This window comes from Botryllus schlosseri, chromosome 5, assembly GCF_051294905.1.
Source record: "Botryllus schlosseri isolate E-star chromosome 5, Bs_hap1, whole genome shotgun sequence".
Lineage (NCBI taxonomy): Eukaryota > Metazoa > Chordata > Ascidiacea > Stolidobranchia > Styelidae > Botryllus > Botryllus schlosseri.
This window is the reverse complement of record NC_137240.1, coordinates 15,859,972-15,886,759: the sequence shown is the minus strand read 5'-3', so window position 1 is coordinate 15,886,759 and position 26,788 is coordinate 15,859,972. Positions and strand designations below refer to the sequence as shown.

The 26,788-nt window shown below is 40.4% G+C and overlaps 3 protein-coding genes across 3 annotated transcripts in view; 1 reads left to right on the top strand and 2 right to left on the bottom strand.

The window, feature by feature from the left end:
• The window catches only part of LOC145439206 (ran-binding protein 9-like), a 333,125-nt gene that overhangs the window by 64,242 nt on the left and 242,095 nt on the right, over window positions 1-26,788 (bottom strand). The window lies entirely within an intron of this gene.
• The window catches only part of LOC145439198 (myosin light chain kinase, smooth muscle-like), a 30,629-nt gene continuing 10,964 nt past the window's right edge, over window positions 7,124-26,788 (bottom strand). The window contains exons 6-21 of the mRNA XM_080316688.1: window positions 26,256-26,498; window positions 23,835-24,068; window positions 21,586-21,766; window positions 19,996-20,099; window positions 19,792-19,928; window positions 17,329-17,485; window positions 15,398-15,585; window positions 14,761-14,878; window positions 14,521-14,694; window positions 13,648-13,837; window positions 12,549-12,763; window positions 9,274-9,389; window positions 9,043-9,214; window positions 8,331-8,378; window positions 7,845-7,930; window positions 7,124-7,397 (exon numbers count right to left, since the gene is read on the bottom strand). Coding sequence (XP_080172814.1) covers window positions 7,182-7,397; window positions 7,845-7,930; window positions 8,331-8,378; window positions 9,043-9,214; window positions 9,274-9,389; window positions 12,549-12,763; window positions 13,648-13,837; window positions 14,521-14,694; window positions 14,761-14,878; window positions 15,398-15,585; window positions 17,329-17,485; window positions 19,792-19,928; window positions 19,996-20,099; window positions 21,586-21,766; window positions 23,835-24,068; window positions 26,256-26,498 — 2,579 coding nt within the window. The 3' untranslated portion in view covers window positions 7,124-7,181. The remainder of the gene's footprint in view (window positions 7,398-7,844; window positions 7,931-8,330; window positions 8,379-9,042; window positions 9,215-9,273; window positions 9,390-12,548; window positions 12,764-13,647; window positions 13,838-14,520; window positions 14,695-14,760; window positions 14,879-15,397; window positions 15,586-17,328; window positions 17,486-19,791; window positions 19,929-19,995; window positions 20,100-21,585; window positions 21,767-23,834; window positions 24,069-26,255; window positions 26,499-26,788) is intronic.
• LOC145439204 (serine/threonine-protein kinase BRSK2-like) overlaps window positions 14,128-26,788 on the top strand; it is a 98,690-nt gene continuing 86,029 nt past the window's right edge. Inside the window, exon 1 of the mRNA XM_080316698.1 lies at window positions 14,128-14,144. The gene's annotated coding sequence lies outside the window, so the exon portion shown is untranslated. The remainder of the gene's footprint in view (window positions 14,145-26,788) is intronic.

Here is a 26,788-nt window from a genome sequence, read left to right as displayed (position 1 = left end):
TCAGAGTCATTGCAATGTGGCTTATTGGTATTGTTATCGGGTGACATTCGATCTGCATCAAAATTACCGGCTATGATAATGTCTGTGGATCGAAGGCTTACTCCCCGATGTTTGTATACCAACACATTGCATGCAATGTCACACACCTCCATTTACGCGTATACTGTTGTGGGCAAACAAGCGCGACGTATGTCTGGATGGTATTTTTTCGTGGAATGTAACATGTTTACTTTGAATATTGTTCATTGGTTTATCGATTCAGAGTTGATATCCGGATCCGGTTACATACTTTATCAGGGTTTCCGATTTCAAACTGAATGTCGAGACATACATTGACCAATAAAGACACAATATAGTAAACATGCGGGGGGAAAACTCGACCTGGAATTGTTATCGCGATGGGTGACATAAATCCAACCGTCTTCCGAACCCCGTTATCCACATACCAACCATCGTCGAGGAGGTGTTTTTGTCAAACATTTTGACTCTGGAAAATCCAAAGCACGAACCCGGACATCACAGAACTATCGAAGCCTATTGTCCAATTTTCCAAAACATGCATTTCGGTGTACAAGAGGATATTGCATGCGGGTAACCGATGATATTGATGGGTTGCATCAGCACAAGTGAATATGCGATTACACAAATGTATTGGAGTTGTTGTTGGTGTATATTTTGTCGCTATCCGTTGTAACAATATACAAAAATATCAAATTGTCAGGTGTGTTTGTCAGATTTCAAAATGAAAATGGTTTTGTTACTCTAGGAAAAGCTAGATGACCAAGAGAAAATGTATTGTTACACTGGGTAAACGCCAGATCCCCCAAAGGAAAATGATATTTTTACTCAGGTAAACGACGGACCACCAAGTGAAAAAGGTTTGTAACCCAGGGAAAAATATATTTCCAAGCGAAAAAGGTTTGTTACCTGGGGAAAAAATATATTTCCAAGTGAAAAAGGTTTGTTACCCAGGGAAAAATAGATTTCAAAGTGAAAAAGGTTTCTTACTCTGGGAAAAAATAGATTTCCAAGTGAAAATGATATGTTTAGCCAGGTAAACGACGGACTGCCAAGTGAAAACGGTATTGGTACTCAGGTAAATGATAGTTTTCCAAACGAAAAGGGTTTGTTACCCAGGGAGAAAATATATTTTTAAAAGAAAATGATTAGTTACCCTAGGTAAAAGTATTTTTCCAAGTGAAAATAGTTTTTTGCTGTAGGAAAAAAAAATAGATTTGTAAACGACAAGGGTTTGTTACTCTAGGAAAGGATAGATCGCCAAGTGAAAATGATAATTTTACACAGGTAAACGTCAGTTGTCCAAACCCGTATGATATTTTTGACTTGGGTAGGTATCTTGTGTTCAACGCTGGTAGTGTGATTGGTCTTGTTAAACGTAGTTGCCGAGTTGTACAATATACTTTTCGTGCGTGTACAATTACGAAGGGGTGGCAAATGAAATTGCTATTATGATCGTCAGAAGATTGTTGTTGTTTGTTGATTTGATTTGTCGGAGTAGCAAACCTATCATTCGCATATGACAAGAAAAATCATTACCGCGAATACATGTAACTGGCTCCCTCGGTCTCGACCAATGCAAAATAGATGATTCGTTTTTTGAAACCGTAGCGAAGACCACATGTAAATCGATGCGATAGACTTCTATCCCCTTACATTCAGTCGTGTCGTGTCCGTTTTAATATTTCTTGACTACATCGGAATGTCTATGTTGTAGAAAGTAAATACTTTTATGGAGTTGTGTGTTTAATGAAAGCGATTGGTTACAAGTATGTGTTGGGGAAAGAAAATTTATTTTTCTGTATGTGACGAAATGAAAATAGATTCGTGGTTTTAATTGAATTGTGACTGTGTTGTTTTAATGCACTTTTCAACAGGTAGACTTGACACTGAACAACAATTCGACTCACAAAAAATGTTTGTTGTATGATTTGTCACCGGTGTGCAAAGGGTTAGGAATATTTTTGATTTACTGCTATGGCATTGACATAACCCTCTGAAAGTGAGTATGCTTTTCTTTCACGAAAGTTTGCGTGGCTCTGTTGTAATAAATTTGTGTTAACTAAACTCGGATGGATACCACAATTGTGCTGGCCTTACACCACCAATCATTGTACAGGTTTGTAGCATGAGCGAATATTTTCGTGCATCATGAATATCTTTCGTATACACTTAGTATGAAATGAGATGTGTGGAACAATAATTAGTGTCGTACAAAGTGTTGTGTTTGATTGCTTACTTTTTATCAATGTCTTTGTGATGTTAAAAGACGACTGAGTTTTCATTTACATTAAGCGGAGAAACTCATGTAATAAATTTTACTCATTTGAAAATCGACTCGCGTGAAAATACCGATCAATGGAGTAGCAATATCAATATGGGTGGTATATTATTTTTCGCGATATGCACCAACCTTCTAAGTATAACTTTTCAAAAATTTATCATGTCATAGAAAAGTTGGTTTTTATGAAATCGAAACAAATATACTTCGATTATCACGACAAAGGAATTGAGATCGACGCAGTATTTCGAAATGGTATGTTCTGCAATCGCTAAATATCAAACTGTGCATACAACTCGGTTAGGTAAACGACCCAGTTACAAGTCGGATGTATTCTTGATGTACAGATGGCAGTCTGATGATGTAAAGCTCAACCACTCTAGCGATTCGAAACAATTGTACTTCGATTATTATGATGATGGAAATTACGATCAACGGAGTATTTCCAAGTGACTGTGTATCGTTCGGTATGTTCACCAATCGCTAAATGTCGGTTAATTAAACGATACAAATGACAGCTTGATGATGGCAAAGCTCAACCACGCAAATGTGTTCATTGCAAAGTATTTGACACAAACAAAATATCGAATGGAGACCATCACATTGGTTTCATTTCGAGTGAGTGAAAATTGTTTTCTGTTGGCCAGGTAGGACACATTTGACAAACATCGTGCACATTGTATCTTCGTGATGGTAACGACTTTCAGCGGCTTGGTTTCATGTCGGGAATTATTATTTGGGGGTTCAAAAACAATCAATACTACAAATGAACAACAATGCAAAACACGTTTAGCAAATAACAGTGTGGCAAGTACTTTTTCGATATTACGATTGTTGTGTACCAGACACTTCTAGTTGAATTGAATGCATCTAACAAACATATCACAATTTACTTTTGTAATGATCAAAGTATGTGAAATGGTGCGAACGGATTAGGTATTATTCAAGCGGCGGTATGTCAATTCACCTAGTGTGATATCTTGACACCGGGTAATGCGCGAAAGTGTTTCAATTCTCACCGCGGATTATGATGATAAAGTATTGTACCGGTTGTTAATCAGCAAACGAAATTGTCGTTTCATCTTTAGTCTTGGGTACTGGAAATATTTTCCGATATCCGCAATACGCAGAGTGATTTTTACCAAGGTGGAGTAATTTTCCTATCAAGAACATTTCAGACATACATAGTTTTACAGCTTAATATGTTAATAACATTGGTACTGAAAAGTTTGTTGCTGTCATAACATTTACCACAACGCCGGGTCTAATTAACGCAAATAATTTAATAATAAAGTAATGATCAACTATTACAAATCTCATATGTCAAATCAATGTGTCAATCTTATGTTCACAGCATGATAACTTTGAATATAACACCATTGTTCGATTGTAAGAAATGAATTCTCAACTACGTTGGTCGGACTTTCAAATCTCGTATACTCAAACATATTATGTTAATCTCAAGTCGCCGACACTGAGAAGTAATTACTTTTGTCTTACAAAATATACCGAGTAGTAATTAGTTTGTCTTGCAGAATATACCGCGTAGTAATTCCTCTATCTTACAGAATAGTAACGACTTTTCAAGCTGAATAAAAAAAGATGTGTAGGGATATGAATACAACCAAGCTTGTTATGGATTTTAGGTTTTAGTGATTGTATGGATTCGTGTATGTTTGGCTGTTTTTCATACTGATACTGTTTGAGTTGGTTGGGTAAGTTACAAACGGATTTACTTGACAATGTTTTCTTGGTTGACTCTTTGAGTATGGTAAGATGGTGAGATGTCGAGACGTAATACTATTTCCGTACACTCAATTACAACAAAACATAACCCGCATTCAAATAAGCCGTAAGCTACAAGTGGATTTAAAACTTGATGCTGTTTTGTGGTTGACTCAAGTCAGTAGTCATGTTTGTGTTGATTTCGGGAATGATCATGACGAGTTGGTCGGGTAAATTAGGTAATGTGGTTGTAACTATAACCGTAAAGAGATGCTGACATCCCAATATCTTTTACGCTGTCGTATATGGATTCAATTGTGATAATTTAATTCACGCTGTCGTATATGGATTCAATTGTGATAATTTAATTCTCAGTTATTGTTCTGACACTCAAATCTCGTATACTCAAAATATAATATGCCCAAGTCAAATCGTATATGCACCGATTAGTAAATAGTCTGTCTTACAGAGTAGTATAACGACCTGTATACAGTTGGATAAAAATTATCGGTCCTATGAATACAACCAGATGAATTAATTCAAGTTTGCGAGTTGTACTGATATAGCCAAGTAAGTGAAAACTAGATTTTAAACACTTGTTAATGTTGTGAATAATTCTTTTGAGTATGGTAAGATGTTAAAATGTCTCTTTGACAAACGGAAAGCTGGATCGGGAATAGAGTTGTAATGTTACATTACTTGTTTCGAATCAATGTGTGTATAATATCGAAACGGGACTGTGGGGAAGTTGCTAGTCATGTTTGTCAATCCTATTTCAATGCACACTACGCCAAAGTCAAAATAATCGGTTTCGGATTAGGATTTTACAATTATTTCACACCTTTTTGAATAAGCGTCAACTTCACAGAGGATTAGGGTTGGGTCAGAAATAAGTGAAAATTTGTCGGTATTCGAATCACCGGTTACGCCGGTTCTATGGTAAACTAATTACTAAAGTAACACCATGCGACTGATTACTAGATTTAGCAAACTATTTCGCACTGACTTGATTAGTGTAATAATCCATACGATAGTCCAGTATACTGTAGCACGAAACAGCTGCACAGGAAAAAATTCAGCGCGCAGGTCATTCGAAATATAGGGTGCGCGCGTAATCCTCGCAACAAGCCGTGTTCGCAAAACGGATGTAGTTAGTGGGTCGCACATATCAAAACGCAAGCGCAAACATCTGTTTTTCAAAATCACACAATGTACTGCGGTTTAGTGAATTTCCCGTCGGAAATAAGTGACAATTTGTTGCTATTCAAGTTACCCACACTGATGGTTCTGATAGTCGGTATTTATTAAATCTTACCAGTGAAATCTAGTTCTGTGACAAACTGAGTACTAAAATTTCACCGCGTGAGCGATCGGTATGGCTATGACACCAAGTCGTGAAAGATGGGTATGTCCGAGACATTATCTTGTCAGTGATCGCGGGGTTTTGCAAACTATTTCACACCTTTTTGAATAAGCGTTAACTTCACAAAGGATTACGGCTAGCATAGAAATAAGTGACAATTTGTTGGTATTCAAGTCTCGCCGGTGGTGTATCTGTTATTCGACACTTATTACACTTATCACGAAATTAGAGTGAGAACATAAAGCATCAAGTTGTTGTTTTCGAATTTTGATGTCGAGGTGATAAATTTGCGCATTCAATTATAATTCAACTTCGGTTGTGTATTGAGTGATAGATCGATATGACGGAAGTGGTATCTTGTGAGCGATCGTAGGATTTTACAAATATTTCACATCTTTTTGAAGTGTTAGTTTGCGAACGCGACTATTGTTGATATTCGAATCGCCGTCTGTCGCACGCACTGCGTAAATCCTCTTGCAAGCCACGTTTCCGTTTGTGCGGTTATTGTTGGTGACTATTCAACACCACGCGAGAGATGGTTGAAAGTGCGCATCACGACCGCACCCATAAGAACACATGGCGAGTCACCACAGATCCCGTAAGAATACATGACAGACACATTTATCGTCGTTAGCATGTCGCCGCACGTATACCAAAAAACATTAGCATGTCACCACGAGTTTTCACGTTAGCATGGGACCGCCGCCTATACCCGAAAACGTTAGCATGCCACCACGAGTTTCGCGTTATCATGCGACCGCATCCATAAGACGAAAACGTTAGCATGCCACCCCGCCATAAGACGAAAACGTTAGCATGCCACCCCCGCCATAAGACGAAAACGTTAGCATGCCACCCCCGGTTTCTCGTTAGCATGCGACCCCGCCCATAAGAACCCCTGCCACCGGTTGACCGATCTATATAACTACTCATTTCTGTAGTGGATCCATTCGCAATTCTTGTGGTCAAATATATTAAAACGGAATTTGGTTAGGTAAGAATCCCAATGCTTTACGACTAGATCTCTTCCCCGTAGGCCGTCATTGGTGGGATTGCCCCTACCCACGACGACGACCTTACAACGACGATGACGGCTTCAAAAAGCTCGAGATCATCCCCACCAGAACAAATAACTCCCTTCGGTCAAAAAAAAACAGAATCTACTCGCGTACCACCCCTGAAATACCTTCGCGTACCACCCCTGAAATACCTTCGCGTACCACAGGTTAAGAACCACTGTGTTAAAACAGCCAACATGACTTTTATCGTTAAGTTTCTTTTGAAAGAAACGCGTCTTTGCTTGTTTGCTAGATTCTATTATACTGCACTATGCTGTCTCTAGATAGATTGTACTGCCGAATTTTGTTAAGTTTTGTTCAGAAGTCTTTCACTTACTACTGGTCACAAACGAGTTGTAGACTACTTTCAAACAGTTTGGTACAAAACTTTGCAGCATTGCGATGTAGGATAATCCTGAAGTAGACCATGCACTCTATATGATCTCAGAAAGCGTTCTAAATTGCGTTCCAATATTCTAAATCGTAGTAAAATTTTGTGTTTAATTCTCGAATTTTTCAGTTGAGGATAAAATTGAAACATACCGAAGGTGTTTGAGAACCACTGATGTGGGGAAAAAATCTACCACGTATCATTCCGTGATTATTGCAGACGAATGCATATTCAAATATATTCAGTGTGGCATGAAGTCTCGGATCTATGTAGTGGCAACGAAAGCGGATGTGTGATAAAATTTGGAATTAAGGATAAAGCGAGTGCACATTGTAGTTCATACGACTATGTAGCAACGATCACGACACAACAACAAGACATAATGACGGAAAACGGTTTGCTACAGAATACAAAAAAAAACATGATGTGCTTACCAGTAACTCTAGCCGTCAATCTATAGTTGATGGATCCGTCGGGAACGACGCGATCTGCCAATTTCTCCAGGAAAACCGGAGGCTTGTCAGGTCCTTGCGAGACCTCCTCGTCATCTTTTTCGCTCATCTGAAAGAGACTCGACCTTATCAACCGAACAAGAGTAAAAGATAACCTTGGGCATGCACACAGGGCTTAGCTTTGATCGGAAAATGGAAGGACAGCATAATTTGGTACAACACTAGTTCATACAAGGAGAGTGTATCCCACGGTTCACGTTTAAATAAAATGATGTCATCTAGCCTTCAGAGATAATCAAAGTAGTCACCGTTGGTGCTGAAGTAGAAGTTGAACTAGCCTCGTGAATTTTTACTCCAGCAGTAGTAGCCTAGAAATAGCGATTTCGCAGTACCGGTAACTATTAGAGGCTTAGATTTGCCTAAAAACGGAGAACTATCTAGTAGAAGGGGAAATAATCAAGAACATGACCGCTTGAGTAAGTAGAAGTTCTTCATTACTGACTACCTCTGATGGCCTTGTGTCTGTAATTCCAAGGCTAGACTACATAGTACCTACCGTATTGGACTTGGCAGGAGGCTCACGTGCCTCTACCGATCTTCTTGCAGGCGATGTTTTAATCGACGCAGTCTCCTTTTTGGTATCTGTCGAGGTGAAGATTATACGCATGATCATTGATCATTGATCAACAATTTATTCATCAGATACATTTGAAGCATCAACTTCAATCTCATAATCGAAATCCGCTAGCCGGCGCGCACGAGAGGGGCGCACTTGAACCCGGCTCGTCAAAGTTGAACGACCTTCCCATTGACGGCAGCAAGTTCTTTTCGAATATTCTCACAGGTTTAGATTACTCATGTGAGAAAAAGTCTAGTTTTCTAATTGAGTAATAGCGCCTCTTGTCCGTTTAACCAATGATTTACGAGTGCGCTAATCAATGGCAAATGTGTATGCAGACTGCTTCATGTACTGTACTAGTGTACACTGTACAGTGTATTGTGTATACATGTAAAATAACAATTCATAGAAATTCCAGCTTACCTTTGGTATCCAATGCTGCTTTCGGGACTTTCGGGGGTTTGGGTTTCGCTGTAAAACATGAAAATATGTTGTTATGAGTGTAGTAAAATATAGGCACGCAACGGTGCGGATCCCTTTAGAGCGCATGCAGTTGCTCGGTAGCCCACGATAGGCTATTGCTTCAACTTCTCGCAACTCCAGCAATTTGGACCACACCATTTTTGGAAAAATAGCATGTCGTAATCAACAGTTTCTATTTCCTTACAAATGTCTAGTCACAAAATGATCACGGAGTTCGCGACATAAAAGACTAAGTGAAGAAGGTATGACCAATTGAGCACTTGAAGTGCTCAACTCGCCGACCAAAGCTTCAATAGTGAATTGTCTGTAACACTGTCAGTATCTGAGCGTACTGTTCGTGATTCAACTTGACTATAAATTAGGGTCTATAATATACAGAGGAGGTCAGTAACGAAGTCTTCTACTTTGTGGTACTACTCAAGTAGATTTTGCCTCACTCGCACTTGTTACTCAGTGTAATTGTATTGTAATTGAGTAGCAAAGCTGACTACCTTGACCATGTAACCGACAATTACAACACACTTTGTAGTGACTCAGCTGCATCCGAGTATGATCAATTGATCAGTAATGTCACGAATGCGATATTCGCGTTGAAAATCCCGCATTGACGCGACAACGGTGTAATAATTGTAGCGGAATAGGTCTCACTTACGCTTCACCGTAACTTTGCAAGAGCACATGACCCTTTTCAGTTTGTTCTGCGCGATGCAAGTGTACACGCCGTCGTCGTCAGCTATCGCGTCCGGCAACAACACTTCCACCACCCCGTCGTCGGCGTACTTGAAGTCCGCGTCCAACGGGTCGCCATCGATAAGCCAAGTTATCTGAATGCGTTAACTTCATTTATATCCACTTGTATTTTGCATGCAAAGAGCGCACTCACGGTTGGTCGGGGATTTCCCTTTACTTGGCACAGAAGCCGGATGTCTTTCTCCTGATCGACGGTCATGTCTTCTAGTTGTACGGGAAACGAGGGTGGTTCCTCCACAGGCTTTTTCTCTGCAATTTAGGAAATTTTACAAGTGCTCATCATGGAAACATGGTACGCAGCGGCTTATTCAGTTGTTTGCATCTTGTCTACGCGACTATGATTAGTTGACAGAGGTAGTCATTGGTCAGTAAGGAATTGCTCCTACATTTTGGAGTTCTGGAGTAGCTCTTGCTTGGAGTAGCTACTTGTAGTGCTTGATCAAGTGGTGACGTTTTGAATAGTAGAAAGGAATAAAGGGATGGGTTTGCATTACTTTTATGGGAGAAACGTTCATAAGAAACGCGGGAAATATCCTCTGTATCACGGAAGCTGACCATATATTTGAAGATTCTAGCTATTTGCTGTGTCATGGTAAATATGCGTTAGTCGCTGACATAAATACATCTTGCAATTTCGGAAGTCTCCGTCTCTAATTAACTGCTAAAAGTATGCGACCGCTCTACTAAATATCCCTCTTAAAAACTACTCACTTGGGTAATTTTCAGGCCTTTCATTTTTTTACTTCCAGTTGTAGTAGTTTGGAGGCGTCGTGAAAACTGCTACTTCCAGTTACTGAGTAGACCTGGACATGTACGGCTATGGCCCCTCAGACAGTTGATCGGTTTGATACCATTCAAAAGTTAGCATTTCGGTCAAAGATGCGCCTTGAAGATAGCGTGTGTAATTGTGTACTCAGTCGAAGTAGCGTGCCATATATTGATCAATTTAGACAACACTTGATAATACAGTGATTAATGCTACTACGTTAAAGTGTGTTTGTCATTCGTGACGGGCCAAATTTGGTAGCAACGACAAGTTGGCTATGTCGTAGCCGTAATCGGATGACTCAAGCTTAGATCACAATTTATACTAGTGCTGACGACCTTTTTCTAGTCACAGACTCCCTTCAAAACATGATCAATCTTGCGGATCCATACATCTTAAACCACGCAGAGATATATAAATGCGAGTGAGCACTAAATATGGCGAACGGCGGTTCTAAAAAACAGTACCGTAACAGGAATTATGACACATCTCCGAAAATGTTAATCTTGCTTGCGATACAATTTTGTTGTGAACATATCAAACTTAATTACTGGTGTGCGTAAGATCATCGCGAGATGAGTGAAATTGTAAAAATCTGCCGTAAAATAGTCGACCTTATGTTGCTTTGGAAAACAATTTTAGGGACGCCATTTTCAGTTGATTAAAAGTTGCCACGGCGTGGTTACCATTTACATGCGCATCAGAAGAGATCAAAGACACGCAGTGTGTTGTGTTGGCAATGTAAACAGGCCTAAGACCAAACCAGGACTCCTGCTAGCGTCGACCGCAGACGCTTGTACACAACCGAATACCGTGAGATATATAAATAGACGCCGCTAGCGCAACTGCCTAGCCTGCCCAGTGCCCAGCCATTAAAATCTTGCACGACGTATCCATCTCAAGGTCATGTGATAGCCGTACATTTTTACACCTGATATCATCGAAAACATTTACTATTTCACAGAGGTTCAAACATATCGGTACAGAAAGATCTGGATTGGTCGGATGTGTTAAGTAATATCTCAGCAGCGATCTAACCAACGTAGAGAAGCACGATACATAATATTAGGCTTATCGCGATAATGGGAATGATTCATACTCAACGGTTGAGGCAAGCTAGGACAACGACCTACGCAATAACAATGATGTACATTATAGAGAATGTAAGTCAACAAACCAGCTCATACGTTGAAGGATTTTTCAGGAGCAACGTGTATACAAATGATGTATACAAATGCAAGGCGGATATGACTAAATCGTTGGACCATTCACAATTGATTCTACACTCTACAGTGCCAAGACAATGTTTACGCTGTGACGGAAAAGTGTCTAAACTTGTCCTTGTCGTATTTGGAGGAACTTCCAAGCGACCACGATCTTGAATAGTCATATCCAAGAATTGTTTTGTTCTTATACGTTTACTTAAGTAGAATTCTCTACGGTACTTCTACTTCTACTCAAGTACCAACGACGACTGGTTTTCAGTAGGAAAATACCAAACCAAGTTTGAGGGATTGTTAGAAACGCCAGAAATCATATGCGTAGGTCAATTCGTAGGGTGAAACATCGTAGTAATTTGTAATTTACCCATGCAATCCTTGAAGACTGGTTAATTTCTATATCAACACCTATCATATATGTTATGCAGAGGTGGTCAAGTATTAAAGGGGCACTGCACTCTAAAAATGATGTGGTCTCAAATTGAAGGGCAAAACGAAAAAAAATTTGGCCGGAGCCGTTTCCTTCAGAACGCCACCGTAATGGAGCTGCAATGTGTTGAAATTTCCACAAACACATCACGCTCCAGCAGTCATGCAGAGATCGAAATTTATATAGTTGTCAGCCGATGTTATGAAGGAAATATGTCGTACACGCCAAGGTGGTTTAGATACCGCGTTCAACCGAAGATGTTCAGTCAGGAGATTTATGTCAAAATCGGGCCTGGTGTATTATATTTCTGTCGTGTACGACATATTTCCTTCATAACATCGGCTGACAAATATATACAGTTCGATCTCTGCGTGACTGCTGGAGCGTGATGTGTTTGTGGAAATTTCAATACATTGCAGCTCCATTACGGTGGCGTTATGAAGGAAACGGCTGCGGCCAAAATTTTTTTTCGTTTTGCCCTTCAATTTGAGACCACATCATTTTTAGAGTGCAGTGCCCCTTTAAGCGTTGCTACTCGTGTAGAAGCAACGCCGTATATTTTTAATCAGATACAAGTAGAAGTAGCAATTCCTGAGATATGCCGATGCTGGTTCCAGTAGACATAGAAAATGAAAGGTCTTAAATTAGTTTTAAAAAGTATATTTGGTAGAGGGGTCGCATACTTTAGCAGGTGATAGAAAGGTGACTACTGCCAAAATTGCAAGGTTGCAGGTACAATATACGAAAGTCTATTCAGTTACCCCAACGCAGGGACTGTTTCACGAAGTTCTTTCACTTTCACTTTCACCCATATAAGTGATGCAAACACATCACAAAACTACTTTCTACTATTAAAAATCCAATGCGGATGAACTAAGTTCGCTAAAAAAAACTGTGCAGGTAGAGTAGAAGCAGTCTAAAACACACGAGTATAGACAAAACCGAAAAAGTTACTGATGTTATGTCAAGAACCCAAGAAGCCATGCGCTCACCAGTGATAGTAACTTTACAGCCCGACTTGATCTGTCCGCCCGCGTGCTTCACCACGCACTCGTAGACACCCGAATCCTCCACCATAGAGTCTTCAAGCACCATACGTGCCACGCCGTTGGCGAAACTCGCCTCGCCGTCCTCCGATTCGAGCCGCTGCCCGTCCAGAGTCCACGAAATCTCGACGCCGGCGTAGTCGGCGAGAACGCACTCGAGTCTGAAGCGGAGAGGAAACGAAGGTAACGCGGCGCTGTTTCGAGTGTACAAAACACGGAGACCGCGGAATATCGGACGCGGTTCATAGGTTTTTCATTATCGCGTCATTGCCGTGAGAGAGTTCGAGGTCGTCGCGGGTCGCGCCGTGCGGGATACGAAAGGCTTCGACCATTACGGTGAGGTTCAATACTGAACTTAAGAACTTCGTGTAAACTTAAAATGGTTATGCGGTCTGCGGTTGAACTGGTCATTAGGGCTGTGGTGATGCTCAGAGGTGGCAAAGTAGTGATCGTTGGAAGAAGAAGTGATGTCGTGAATTTTTACTCCATTACAAGTAAAAGTAGTGATTTCCGGTTAAGAAAAATAGTAAGTATTCTAGGCCTTATTTTTACAAAGAACTGGAAACTGTTGAGTGGACACTGTGCTCTAAATATGATGTGCGACAGTGTGAAAACATTTTGGCAGCAAACATTTTCCTCTGAGCCCCATAGTATTCGAATTGCAGCTAAATAATTCCAACTATAATTGAGTTTTAATCATATTTAAAGCGCAGTGCCCCTTTTAGTAGCACCGGAAACAGTATAACACCATAACCACTTGAGTAAGGAGTGCAGGTAAGCAATACCCGTTTCCGTACTCTGAAAGGGTATAAGTATTTCGTTATAATCTCGTTCTCTGTTTGGGACCGAGTGCGTTCAGAAATCACAATCAAGGGTGATAGGGGTGAGCGACACGCAGCGCTAATTTTAATAACGAAGAAAATTTCATGTAAGTGAAAACTGAAAAGTATGAAATTATCCTTATGTTGTATGTTCCCTGGTAAGTGTAACGAATTGGAACCCTTGTTTAGCAATTTTGTTGAGCATCGTGAAACCTAAAAAGTACCTGATGTCCTGCCCGGCTTCAATCGAGAAATCTTCCAGCGATTTGGTGAACGACGGCTCTTTTATTTCCTCCTTCGAGCAGACCACGACGGAGCAAGAAGTTTCGGATTCCCCAGACAAATTTCGCGCCGTGCACACGTAATTTCCGGCGTCGGAATTACCGGCTTTTCGGATTCGCACGCTCGCTTTGCCTGTTGAAAAACAAAGTGTCGTTGTGATATATAGGTCTCTCTTTAGAAGCATGGCTGTAGTAATAGCCTTAATCTCTCGACGAAGCATATCACAACATATATTCTCGGCTGACACAGATTTCAGAAACGACATTTATCCAATCCTCGTTAACAGGTTAACAGATCGACCTTGACGATTTATCGGTGTTGTAGTTACTATCAGTTTAGTGCCTAGTTTCGTTTGTATCGAATAATTTATATCAAATCAGTCACGTTCCGGACTTCTCTACCTCATGCCATTTTGATTGCAGTATTTGGTTGTATTAAGGTGTGTGTGTGTGAGTGAGTATTGAATATGTTATCATTTTCATTCCTACATGAAAAGGATCGACTTATCCGGAGTAAATAACAAGACAAATACCAATAAAATCATCGAATGCAAGTATATGATTAGCACGAAGCTTGGTAAATCACATGTCGAGTAATCGCAATAGATACAATTTATGTATGCGATGAATTCTTCTACAACAATATCGTAGCTTCGATTAAAGACTGTCATTTACTGCGGATAATAGGAATTATACTCTGATACTTAAACTTGAAGTGCGGATTGTCCGATTTTAGTCGAGCGAAAGTGTAAACACGCTTTATCGAGCGACCACGCATATTGAAATACAACAAACCAAGTTTATTGAGTATTTTACCTTCTTCGTACGATGTTTCCGAATTGAGCACGCTCAGCGAGCGACCGTTTCTCGTCCACGTGACGCGTGGCTGAGGATGACCTTTGACCTGACACCCGAAGGTGACTTCTTCGCCTTCGCTGACCCTGACCGTCTCGGGCAATTCCTCCACGAAGCTCGGGGCCTCCCGTTTTGCTGAATAACAGTTATCGTATCGTACCAGGACGCTTTAAATCTGCTTTAGATAACACAAGTACATACTTCGTATATAAAGGCGCCCTTCGTGGACGTTTGAACCGGCTTCGTTTGCAGCAGTGCATGTAATGCTCCCGCCTTGGTCCGGGGAGATGGAGTGAATAGTCAAAATTGCACGACCGTTCTAACAATCAAAAAAGAAATAGTTCGGTTTCCTCTTAACATATCTGCCATATCGACATATCTCAAAAGGCACATGCAAATATGAAACAATTTGCGATTACGATGCCGATGAAATAATACGTAGGAATGACAATAATCTTTTGACATAACGACGAAAAGACGAAATTACCCATGTGTAAATAGAGACTGAAAAATATCACTCGCGGAACATAGCATTATATGCTTAACTACGGAATTAATATTTCCCAACACCTAATTTGCCTACTTTTCCAATAATATGGTCAGTTGTACTGCAAAATAGCTAAATACAAGCAATCATATGTACCACAGTCAATGTGACTTGGTAATATAATACAAAAAGCAATTCAAACTATTTCTCCCTTCTGTCACGGGCGAAAAGCGACATTGCTTCACTCTCTAATCCATTCCAACTGTTGCCAATTTAGAGAAATTCGGATTTCGCGGAATAACAAAGCCCGCTTTTGTGGGATTCAACCAGCTATTTCGACTGGTAACTCACCTCGAACGACTGGCTTGATCCTTTGATCGGTTTCCGCTCGATGCACCACGTGATTTCCGGTTCCGGGTCGCCTCTCACCTGACACTCGAATGTTACGGCGTCGCCTTCCATCGCGCGAGTGTAGTCGCCGAATCGCGACACAAACTCCGGCGGCCTTTTCACCAGGGACGGGGCGTTTTCTGGCAATTCTGTGGAAGTATATAGGCTAGTGATGATGAAACGACTCGGGCAATGCGCTAAAATTCGTTATTCCTATATACCAGTGGTTCTGAAACTGAGGTATACGGACCAATAGCAGTTTAAGATGATTGGAACCACGAAATGACGATTTATTAAATGATTGTTATTCGATAATAAAGCCTTCTCAGGTGTAAGGCTTGCTTCTCATAAGTCTTTATTTAGCGACTATATTTTAAACATTTGAGCTGTACTATTATGCTTTACTGGAATATCGGGGTGCGTACAGCAGGTTAAGATGGTTCGCAATGAGAATTTATTAAATGATTGTGATTTGTGATTGTGTGGTCCTTGCTTTTTCATTAGTCTTTAGTTAGCGAATGTTTTAAACATTATAGCTGTACCAAATACATTATTGAAAAGTTTCTAAACATTCGGCTATATTTTAAACATTATTAGTACTTTTATTGATACTTTATAATAAGAAAATATAGCGTGATTTGGGGTCTCTCTTACAACGTTAATTTTAAGCATATTTGATGCTGCACTGCCTGCTATTACCGAATCGTTAGCATTTTGTTATATCATCATTTGTTTCTTATTATAGGGCCGCCAAATGTCAATATAATTGCAAAGGGTCCTCATGGCAGTATTTTCGAACGTTTGGGAACCGATGCTATATGCCAAAGCACAGATTATTATCTTTGGATCCTATACTATTACTAATCAGAATGATATTAAATTCTATGTTAACAAATTGAATCGCGGTTCTGGCAAGCTTTTATTAATATTTTCATCAGTTCAAAACATCAAAACATTTCGAAACGACTTGGAGGAGTCTTTCAATCAGACACATTGGCCTGGAGCATGTAAATGAGAGGTATATGCTGAAGACAGCATAGAAAAAAACAAGCGATGGATATGATTGGCATGTGATGGTAGGCGAATTCGAGATGGCAAATCATGGTCCAGCAATCTCAAGCCCTTTCATTCACTAGAATCTGCTCGTTTTCGTGGTTGAATGTGTGTACTGTACAGTGTACATTACATAGACATGCTCCACGACTGTCGAAATGTCAGATTGCCGGCGGAATACTGTTCCATTGTCGTGGTATAAAGGATGGATATCTAGATATCCATTGTCGTGGTATAGAGGATGGATATCTAGATATCCCTGGTATAGAGGTAGAGCGCGATGTCTTTACTTATAATTCGTACCGAAAGTATCGTAATTCGAGGTCAAGGACGCACGTGTGCTGTATACTTCATAACCGTAACAAAATACTAAACGAACCCATTTACGGATCATCGCATGCTGACGGAATACTGCACATTCGACATTAAATCGCCGGATCAAAGGGTATACATACACGGAGTATAATCTCAAGTACATTGTACTGCATACGGCTAGAGGGAGGCGCGGTTTCGTTTTCAACTATGTTGTTAATCTGACGCAATGTAACGTGGAGTTTGGAGTGTAGTGGATTGGAAACACATATAAGAACACCATAATATAAGGGCTATAGAAATACATCCTTTCATGATATTTCAAGTTGAATGATAGATACCAAATCTGTACCTCATCCTGCGACACTAGTGTCTCTACACATATAGCACATCAAATTCTACCCAAGTTCATTCAAGTGGCCTTTTCACTTCTTTCAAGTGCGCATGATTTCACATTGCGGTAATCTTGTGCATGTGCATTATTACAACGAACATTTTATAATGTAAGAAATACAGAACATTCATACCTGACACTAAAACTTGGCAGCTGGTGGTAGATCTTCCTTCGCTGTTGGTTACCGTGCAACTGTACGTCCCCGTGTCTTCAGGCGTCACTTGTTCCAAGGTGAGAGCAGCGTTACCGGATTCGTAAGAAGTTTCCAATCCATCTCCGGGCTGTAGGAGCTGAAAGTTTAAGATAGGAAATTCAACACAACGTGTCCAATATTGAGTGTAGCCATACACGCAGGCCGTGATCAGGAAGTAGTCCCTATGCGTTCCATGATTGCTATGATGTGAGAAATATTACGAATAACTGCACGGTCTTCTAATTTGGTCATGCTTGGGGACACAATCTATGACGTTACATTTACTGTTTTTCAGTGAATCAATTTTAGTCACGTTACCGCCATGAATGAAGCACGTTTGTGTGGACTGGACACCGACCCCTTACACATTATCTGGGACTCTGTGCGATATAGGAACCGTGCGCTATAATTATTCATTTATAACAACAGTCATTTTCCGAGAACTGACGACACTGTTATTCAGTACAAGGAAGCAGGCTCCAATTAGCCTTTAACTTAACATATATGTAGTATACTATTTCATATTGAGTTGCTTCTTCAATTTGATTTTATGATGGGGGCATTCTAAAACACCACAGTAGCGTACTATGCAAATCCATCACCAGTGATGAATGTAATGCAATGGTGACCATATACAGTATACAGTATAGAATATGCAGTATTATAGTCTTCCTAAATTATCCTAATCACATCAATTCGTTTGCAGTTTCGTTTTTTATTTATTTTAGGCGGTCACACGAATTTTACGGCATCTTTGTACGATCTATGCAATGTGTTGACACATCATTGTTCATTATTTTGCATGTTGCGTCGGTTGCATAATAACTTTCAAGAAATAGTTGTAATTTCATCCGAGCCGTATCACAACACGCCCGGGAAAAGAAAGATTATCAGATCGATTGTCTCGACGAATTTTTCATATCACCACGGAAACATTAGCTATAAAGTAATCGGAGTCGGGAAGTGTTTACGCGTTGCCGTACTATCTAACGGAAAATTTCCAGAACGTAACATATCTAGTCGTATATCGCAGCCTGAGTCACTCGACCGCGGCGTTGCCTGAGGCGTTATCTTCAGCAAAAGAGCGAAATCAGGCATTGATAGACGGCGTAGATATACAACGCTATAATTAAGCGTACTTTTTATTCCGCTGTAAGCCGGATACTACAGCACCTCCTGCGCCCAATAACTGTGTTCCGACACATATTTCAGGCTGCGAAGCCGCTAAATTGCTATGTGTGAGAAACATAATCGACATCTCTTGCCTTTTTTAAACTTATCGTGCATGTATGTGTGACCAACAAATCTGCCATAGTTTCAGTACGGATGCAGGCAAATTATTAATTCCATATCGAACCTATTTAAAATATTTTTATACTCATTCTCATTTACACATTCATATTTTTGCTATGATTTATCTCCTTTACTGCAATTTGCTATGTTGTGAATACAAAAGTATCCTGAACTTATTTGTGGCCAGCTCTGACTCATTAAAAGCATTAGCAGGCAATGTAGCAAACCCCTATCTTCAACTAGGTGTATTTACGGTCGCTTTAATGGCGAAGATACGTTAGGGTTAGGACGAAGGAATTTATAGTTTATCTGCAGTCATACATAACAGGCTTTTACGTTTATGCGATGTTAGGTGAGTACACGGAAAGGTGAAATAATAAACGGTCCGGGTATACGAAAAAAAATCACTGTGTGTATAATTGGATTAAGTGAGACCTCTGCGCCCAGGCGTTCGGAATGGCTTCCAAAACAATCGACTCACAACTCTTGGTAATCGAACAAAGTGATATGGATCGTGCAATCTAACACAAATATATCCGAAGTGTTCACGTAGAAACGTAAAATGGGGAGTATTCACGTCGTAAGCGCAGTGAGAAATCTATCAATCTATCAGCCAATCAATCAATCAGTTTTACTAATATTTTCATCGTTTCAAAACACCAGAAAACTGCGATGCAATGAAACAATAGGAAGGTGTCGAAACAACTTGGGGTAGTCTTTAAGATCAGACAACCACCTTGGCCTAGCCATGTAAAGAAGAGGCATGCACACTGAATGAAAAGTAATGCTGAGAATATAAGACGCAAGCGACAAAATGAGGTGGCATGTGGAGGAAGGCGAGGTCGATGTTAGGTCGTTGTCCAGTAATTCTGAAGGCTGGCTAGTAAGCGTACTTGTTGAATGACATCGTAAAAGATGGAGACTAATATTCCAAACATTGTCGTAAATATGCATCAGCATTACACATTGTACGGATGAAGGCATGTGCATGAGGGAATAAGGAAATCACTGCAACATATAGCTGACAAACAAGCGCATATTTCGCCGTATATGCCTCTGCTACCAAGATAGATTAAAAGCATTGGTTATGCAGGATCTCGGATAACATACCTCTTCGTTTAGAAACCATTGCACACGAGGGGTCGGCGTCCCGGTAACGACGCATTGCAAGCGGATATCTTCGCCTTCTTTCGTTTTTATATCGGACAAGGGAGACGTGAACTCTGGGGCGATATTGACCATTTTTGCTGTCAAGCAGTGATGACAGAGTCAAAATCGGTAAAAAAGATATTTCCACGCGCATGCAACTCTTACGTTTTACTCGGACTCTGCAGGCGGCCGAATCTGAGCCAACGCCATTGATCGCTGTGCACATGTACTGCCCGCTACTTGACATGGATACATTCCGCAATACCAATCTGTGAATATTTGAAATATTTGTTCAGTACGTGGAGGGTAATACCACATCTGATGCAACAAAAGTCGTGACTTGAAGAGTCAGCAGTGAGTTCCCATTAAAACATCGGCTGTGCTAATTCATACCAAAGTGTGTATGCGATATGTGTAATTGTGTACCGGTATGTTCAATCGTTCATGTTCACCCGATTCCAGTAAGACCCTGTTATTAGGTTTAGACTTCGACAGTGTAATGTCTAGTGAGATTACTGCGCACTCCCAATTTATTCTTCAGATCGACAAGAGAATTGGTGCCAAGTCAGCCGTGCAAAGACGGTTCGCACTAGGACACATCACATTGCACTACTTATTAATGATGAAATCGATGTGCCACGGTAGGGATGAGGAAATTCGTGACTTGAAACACGTAGGGTACTATTCGAGTGTAGATTTCAGTTATACACAATTAAAAACGAGTTGAAGAAACATAAGAAAATGCACAGACACGGTCTCTAAACAAATTGCGAATGTACAAGAGGGTTGTAAAATTCGCAGTGCGCATGACTAATGCCCACACTACCCTCTACTGGTACGTAACAAAGTCGACTTAGGCGTACGTACATCGCTGCTGTTGGATTTCCAAGAAATCTACCAGTACAATGAAGACATTATAGCAAAAGGCTATCAACTTGACAGGTTTGAAGATACATGCATCTGATGCATGTCATGATGTAACAATAGATAACCTTCTGTGCCCTCGACAGATTGTACTACGGGCGAACAGAAATAAAAATTGATATCAGATTTACTAGATAGAGAGGATGATGTGTCAGTACTAGAAGCCGTAATGCAGACCAATTTGACGCAATACATACAGGACCTGAGGGCTTCAGCAACACAACGTTAGTAACAGGAGCACCGCGATTACATCAATACTTCAACGTAGCGGCATAGATTTATACGAGAGCACATTACGATATCAAATAGTGTACTTCCAATTGCGATGGAATGCATTATCGAACGCTATTATCGTCCCCAATTTTATGACTGTGATTAGTAGTGTAGTCGGTGACGCGTTGGCCTTGGCACAGGTCGGTATTTTATTGAGGCTTTTATGCTGCATCCGTATCTTTACGATAGTTCGACCAATTACTCGCTAAAGCCTACTGTTCCGTAACACTTATTCATTATCGGATAATAAGTATCCGAGTGGTCAGTCTATATGCTGAACAGATAGCAATTGCGAACGGAGTAGACTAAAATTCACAGGACGGCGATCCATCATTGAGTGATATAAAGTACTATGGACCGCGATGGCGGGCGCATAGCGCGGTGATAACATTGAGCAATGTGCTTAGTAGACAGTGTAAATACGTCTCAAACACCACCCGCAGCCCGTATATACAAAGAACATTCAATGTTTGTACAGTCGATGACAGCACCACGCGATTCCCGTCTTCGAAGCACTACAGTCAGGTTAATGTTGACATGGCAAAGGCTACCACTCACGTTGCAATATTGTTCTTGTAGAGCGAATCCCCGTCAGATATCTCCTCGCCGTCCAAAGACCATAGAATCTCGGGCGCCGGTGTTCCCGTCACTTCCGCGTCCAAAGTTAGCGTCTCACCCTCTTCGATGCGAACATCTTTAGGTGGCCGAACAAACTTCGGCTTAACTTGCCTTTGTTTTGCTGAAAATGACGGAGGAGGCATAGTAAGGGCGCATACAATACCAGCAAAAGACACTTCGAGGTACAGAACTTCAGTATACAATTGAATAATATGCTCATATTGAAATAAAACCGATTAATTTCAGATTATACACGAACTCCTTTTGTTGGCACAATATAGGTTGGCGGGTTTCGATAAAAGTCGACTCCGTGCTACATAAACACTAGCAAAATTTGGATGATTTTCTAAAATAATGGTAAGTTCACTTCACCAACACCATCATCTGGTATTGAAAGGTGATGGAGTCGACGCGAACACCCTAAACTGGAAAATTATCAGGTACTGTAGGGTAGAATTGACTAATATACCCATTAGTGCCAAATGATGAGCGAAATTTACACTAAAATTACACAACACACTGAAAATTATGAATGAGCTATATCAAGCGCATCAATTGAAACATTGGATCCGATCGTGATCATGATGTCGCAGTGGAATCGTGACGCCTAAAGTGTAGCATTCTCCACCTGTAATCTTGTGATGACAGCGGCAGATATTATCGGGACACTTGAACTCCGTGATAGGATGTACGATTGTGGCAATAAAATATACAGCAGCGTGTAACGCAGCCTCTTGATATGACGAATTGTTTCAAGAGTCTGGAGTTATCGCCATTCTCAATTTAGAGTAATGGCCGAAATACCTAAATGCCGGATACAGCAACTAAATGGATGAGCATTTCTACCGGCTATCCATCAACGATAACATTGCAATCCATCGCACGTGGATATATTCGGATAACATGCTCGGGAAATTGCTTTGAATGTACATTGTACAACTTCCGAAAACAAGCATTATACATCATAATAAAAATCAGTTTTCAGGCGACCAATAAAAAGATTGGAGATGCGGAAACCGGTCATGCGCACAAAGTGGAAGTGAAACTACCAAAGCGCACTAAAAGAATTTATGGATCTTATTTACCGTCACTGGAATATTACCTTTAGATTTTGCGACACAGAAAAGTTACTGCTGTACAACACCGGAACCGCAAAACAGACATGCAGAGAAAACCACTCACAATAATTATGTGCGAATGTCACAGCGAATATGGATGTCTACTCATCGATACTCAACTGATACTGGAGATATCGCGACACGGCATAATTCACAATTTAACAATAGGATAAACTTTCCACATTGGCGCAAACGGAGAAGGCGTGGAAAGGCACTATACTGCTGTGAAGTGTACAATTGTTCAGATTTTTGCAGGTAGAAATCTAAGCATTATTAATTATTGTTGCCAACATTCTGTGAACGGTCAATATATAAAATTATTCACCCCTAGAATTTCAGACAACCGACGAGGTATGTCAGTTATACAATTCATATGTGTCACAAGTGTTACAGGACATTAACCCTAGCCCCAGCCCTAAGATTATCCCACATGGTGTAGTGTCGCAAGCTATTGTGGTGCAAAATCAATGCTCAGTAGTGGTGTTCAAAACGACTTTTTTCTTACATTTAACTGGCTTACTTGATAAAATTGTTGGGTTACCCAATTAAAGGTTTCACACCAAATTTGGTTCAATTCCAACCAGTAGCCGCATTGCTACAATAGAAGAAATTATATAAAAATATACAATTGAATAGTATATTCAGATTGAAATGAACCCGTCACCGGATATCTTCGGCTGACACTCGTCAGGGGTAATCGTCAGCAACTAGTAGAGAATTGGAAAGAACATTGTATATCAACAATCGTATCACAAAATATGACGTCCCAGCATGAAATAAAAAGAATTTCAAATTTTTTCTGTTAACCCCATTAAATTGTTAGGTTGTCTATAGAATTTCAATTGGAATTGGAATAAAATAGTATTTACGGTGGCCAGGTAACTATTTTATTCATATCCAAATTTATCGACTGCAATAACTCCGCTTGCACTGGTTGGAATTGAGCCATATTTGATGAGCATAGTCTCTGCAGACAACCTGAATTTCACCAAATTATCAAGTAGCCAGTGATATTTGAAAAAAAAAATTTGGACACCCCTTGAACAGCGATAAATACACCACAAAACTTACCCTTAACAGTGACGCGACTACTGCATTTAGATTCTCCGATTGCGTTTTTCGCGAGGCATAGATATTCTCCGGCGTGCGTCGATCGGACTCTTGAAATTTTTAACGTGGCAATGCCGTTCTCGTTTCCAATATCCGTGTATAGGTCGCTCGGCTTAATACACACGCCGTTACGCGTCCAAGTAAGTTCGGGGGACGGGGATCCGGTAACTTCGCATTGCAATTCAAGGCTGTCTCCTGCAAAAAAGTGGTACTTATCAGGTTAACTTTCATGGAGCATTTGCGCCATGTCTGTATGGTCAGAGATTGACATCCGATGATATTTGAATGTTCGATGATGTGAGTCCAGCGTACAAGTTTACAACATCAGTATATGCACACTTATACAGTTAGTTAGTCAGTCACCCACGTAAACGATTCTAATCTCATTTAAAGTTTTGAACAAGCGCATTGCACGGCGACCTTTACGTACGCGGTCAGGTCCTGCCTAATACGTGTATTGTACAAAAAAAATTCGATTATCAATAAAATAGTATTAACGGTGACCAATTCTTTAATTATTTATTATAGGTGTGCACACCGTAAATATTATTTCATTCAAATCCAAATTTTTCGACGGCAATAACTCCGCTTCCACTGGTTGGAATTGAGCCAAATTTGGTGAACATCGTTTCTATAGACAACCTAGCACTTTCATGGGGTGAACAGAAAGTTTTGAAATTTTCGTTTATTTATTTTAATATAATAAATAGAAACATTCTTCTCCAGTAGTAATGCTGCTACTGGCTGAGATTGAACCAAATTTGGCGTGTAGGGTTAAATTAGGCAACCTAACAATTTTATCAAGTAGCCAGTACAATTTGAGAAAAAAAGCCATTTTTTAACACCCCTACTGTACAATGTCTTTTACATGTACAAATTTACATGTAGGCTACATTGAACACTGTTCAGTGAACAGTCTTACACGTACGTAATCCAGTCATCATATGTACCACATTCTCGGGTTGACGAACTTATGAATTATACCAATCCCCTCGAATTGGGCGATGAACTGCTTTATTAAACTAGTCAGTAGTCATACAATACCGATGGTATCGTATTTCTGGCATTGATTTCACTTTCAAAACATTACCTAAGCATGCGCTAAACACTTCGCATCGGCAGTCGGCAGACTATTGCGACGGATTTTACAAACCTAAAAGAATGCCTGTAGCAATGCAGGTGGGTAAGCTTTACCTCATATTTACATTTCTAAAACCTAAATTTTGTGGATCAAAGGCCTGGCATTACCTAGATAGGTCATGTTCCAAAAGAACTACTCAAAACATCGCTGTAGCGTCACGCTCGATTGATAGCAATTTGTACATCAGAAGACGTCTGACGTAAGCGACTATGCAATGCAGAACAAGCGCGACATTTCATACTAAATCAAGTGCATTTTAGTCATGACGAAAACTCAGTTGTTCACAAAATTATATTACTCATTGATGCTATGATCTCGCACATAAATTAAATAGCGCCGTCAACCATATTACGCGATTTGGTCCGATTTGTCATGACTTTGTTGGATTTGCGTGACATCGAAGAGATGAAGGTAAGTTATCACAGACCCCGTGATGACCAATCTAACAAACTTTTCTCTAGAGCGCGTCGTGTTCACTAAATCATCATCGGATGATTTCCATTGTAGGTGATTATATCAATATTTTATACCAAGATAGAAATGTAAACGAAGCGATACATACTTGAACGTACCGGCGTATAGTTCATGCCCCGATATCAAGAGAATGTTTCTATACACATGAGACACATTACACACAAATCAGAATTTCCGAAAAAAATGTATTATGAAATGATATATAACTTCAATCTATTGGGAGGTGGCGAAATGTGTCTGCAGCGAAAGAATCGCACGGCATCCGCGATAAAACGAACAATATACTGATTATGGCATGCAGATCTGTGAGCATTGAGTATGTTACACAAGAGCATGGGACACTATATCATGTGGGTTAATTTTACGGCTGGGGCTAGGGTTAGCGGAATGTTTCGTTTTGGGGTTAAGGTTGGGGCTATATATTTACATTCTCAAATGTTGCATGCTAAAGTGTCGCGTGATCATGATCATTGATCATTGATCAACCGCCGTTTTTCATTGTGACGCACGCTTAAATGTTGGGCATCCACCGGTAATATATTAGCTATGTTCGACTCAATTTAGCAAAACAACACTTAAAAAGTTGGATGATCACGGTTAGGCCGTTGGTGAACACTATAGAAAATCCTTCGTCGTTAACAACAAGTGGTGGTTAGCATACGCAATCTACACATAGCCTGCGGACTCGCGCTTTATTCATACGTATTCCATCAATATGGCACGAACGCATTGCCAATAGTTGAAAGCCTCTCGGAACCAGCACTTACCTTCAAGAACTTGGGTACTTGACAATCTTCGCGTGAACGTTGGTGCAACTTGATTAAACCTCTTCGCACGATGGGTCGGCGGCGGGTCGTCCGTAGACGACGTACTGCGGGCCGGGGAAGAGGAGGCCCGACTGGAACGGCTGGCGCGGCTGCTATTGGTGGTAATCTCAACTCTCTGTGACGTGAATGTTTTGGTCGGCGTCGTTGTGTTGTTGTTTAGCTTATCGCTCGCCCGAGACGCATCTGTATCAATATAGGGAAAGGTTTCTCGATGATTCCATATTGGTTTTGGAACGGCAGTGAATCACACTAAATGGGACTTCGTAGACGGTGGACAAAATCGAATATTTCGTCGATTTCCATCATTGCAGGGTGCAGATAATGTAAGGGGATTGTAAACGACACTTTCTGGTACAAAAGTTTGGTTTCATACGCATTCCAATGCGTGAAAACGATTCAGCTACACCAATGCATGTATCAGGGGTGGACTGAATTATGTATTCGTTTACCATCCTTAGAAGGACCGAGATATC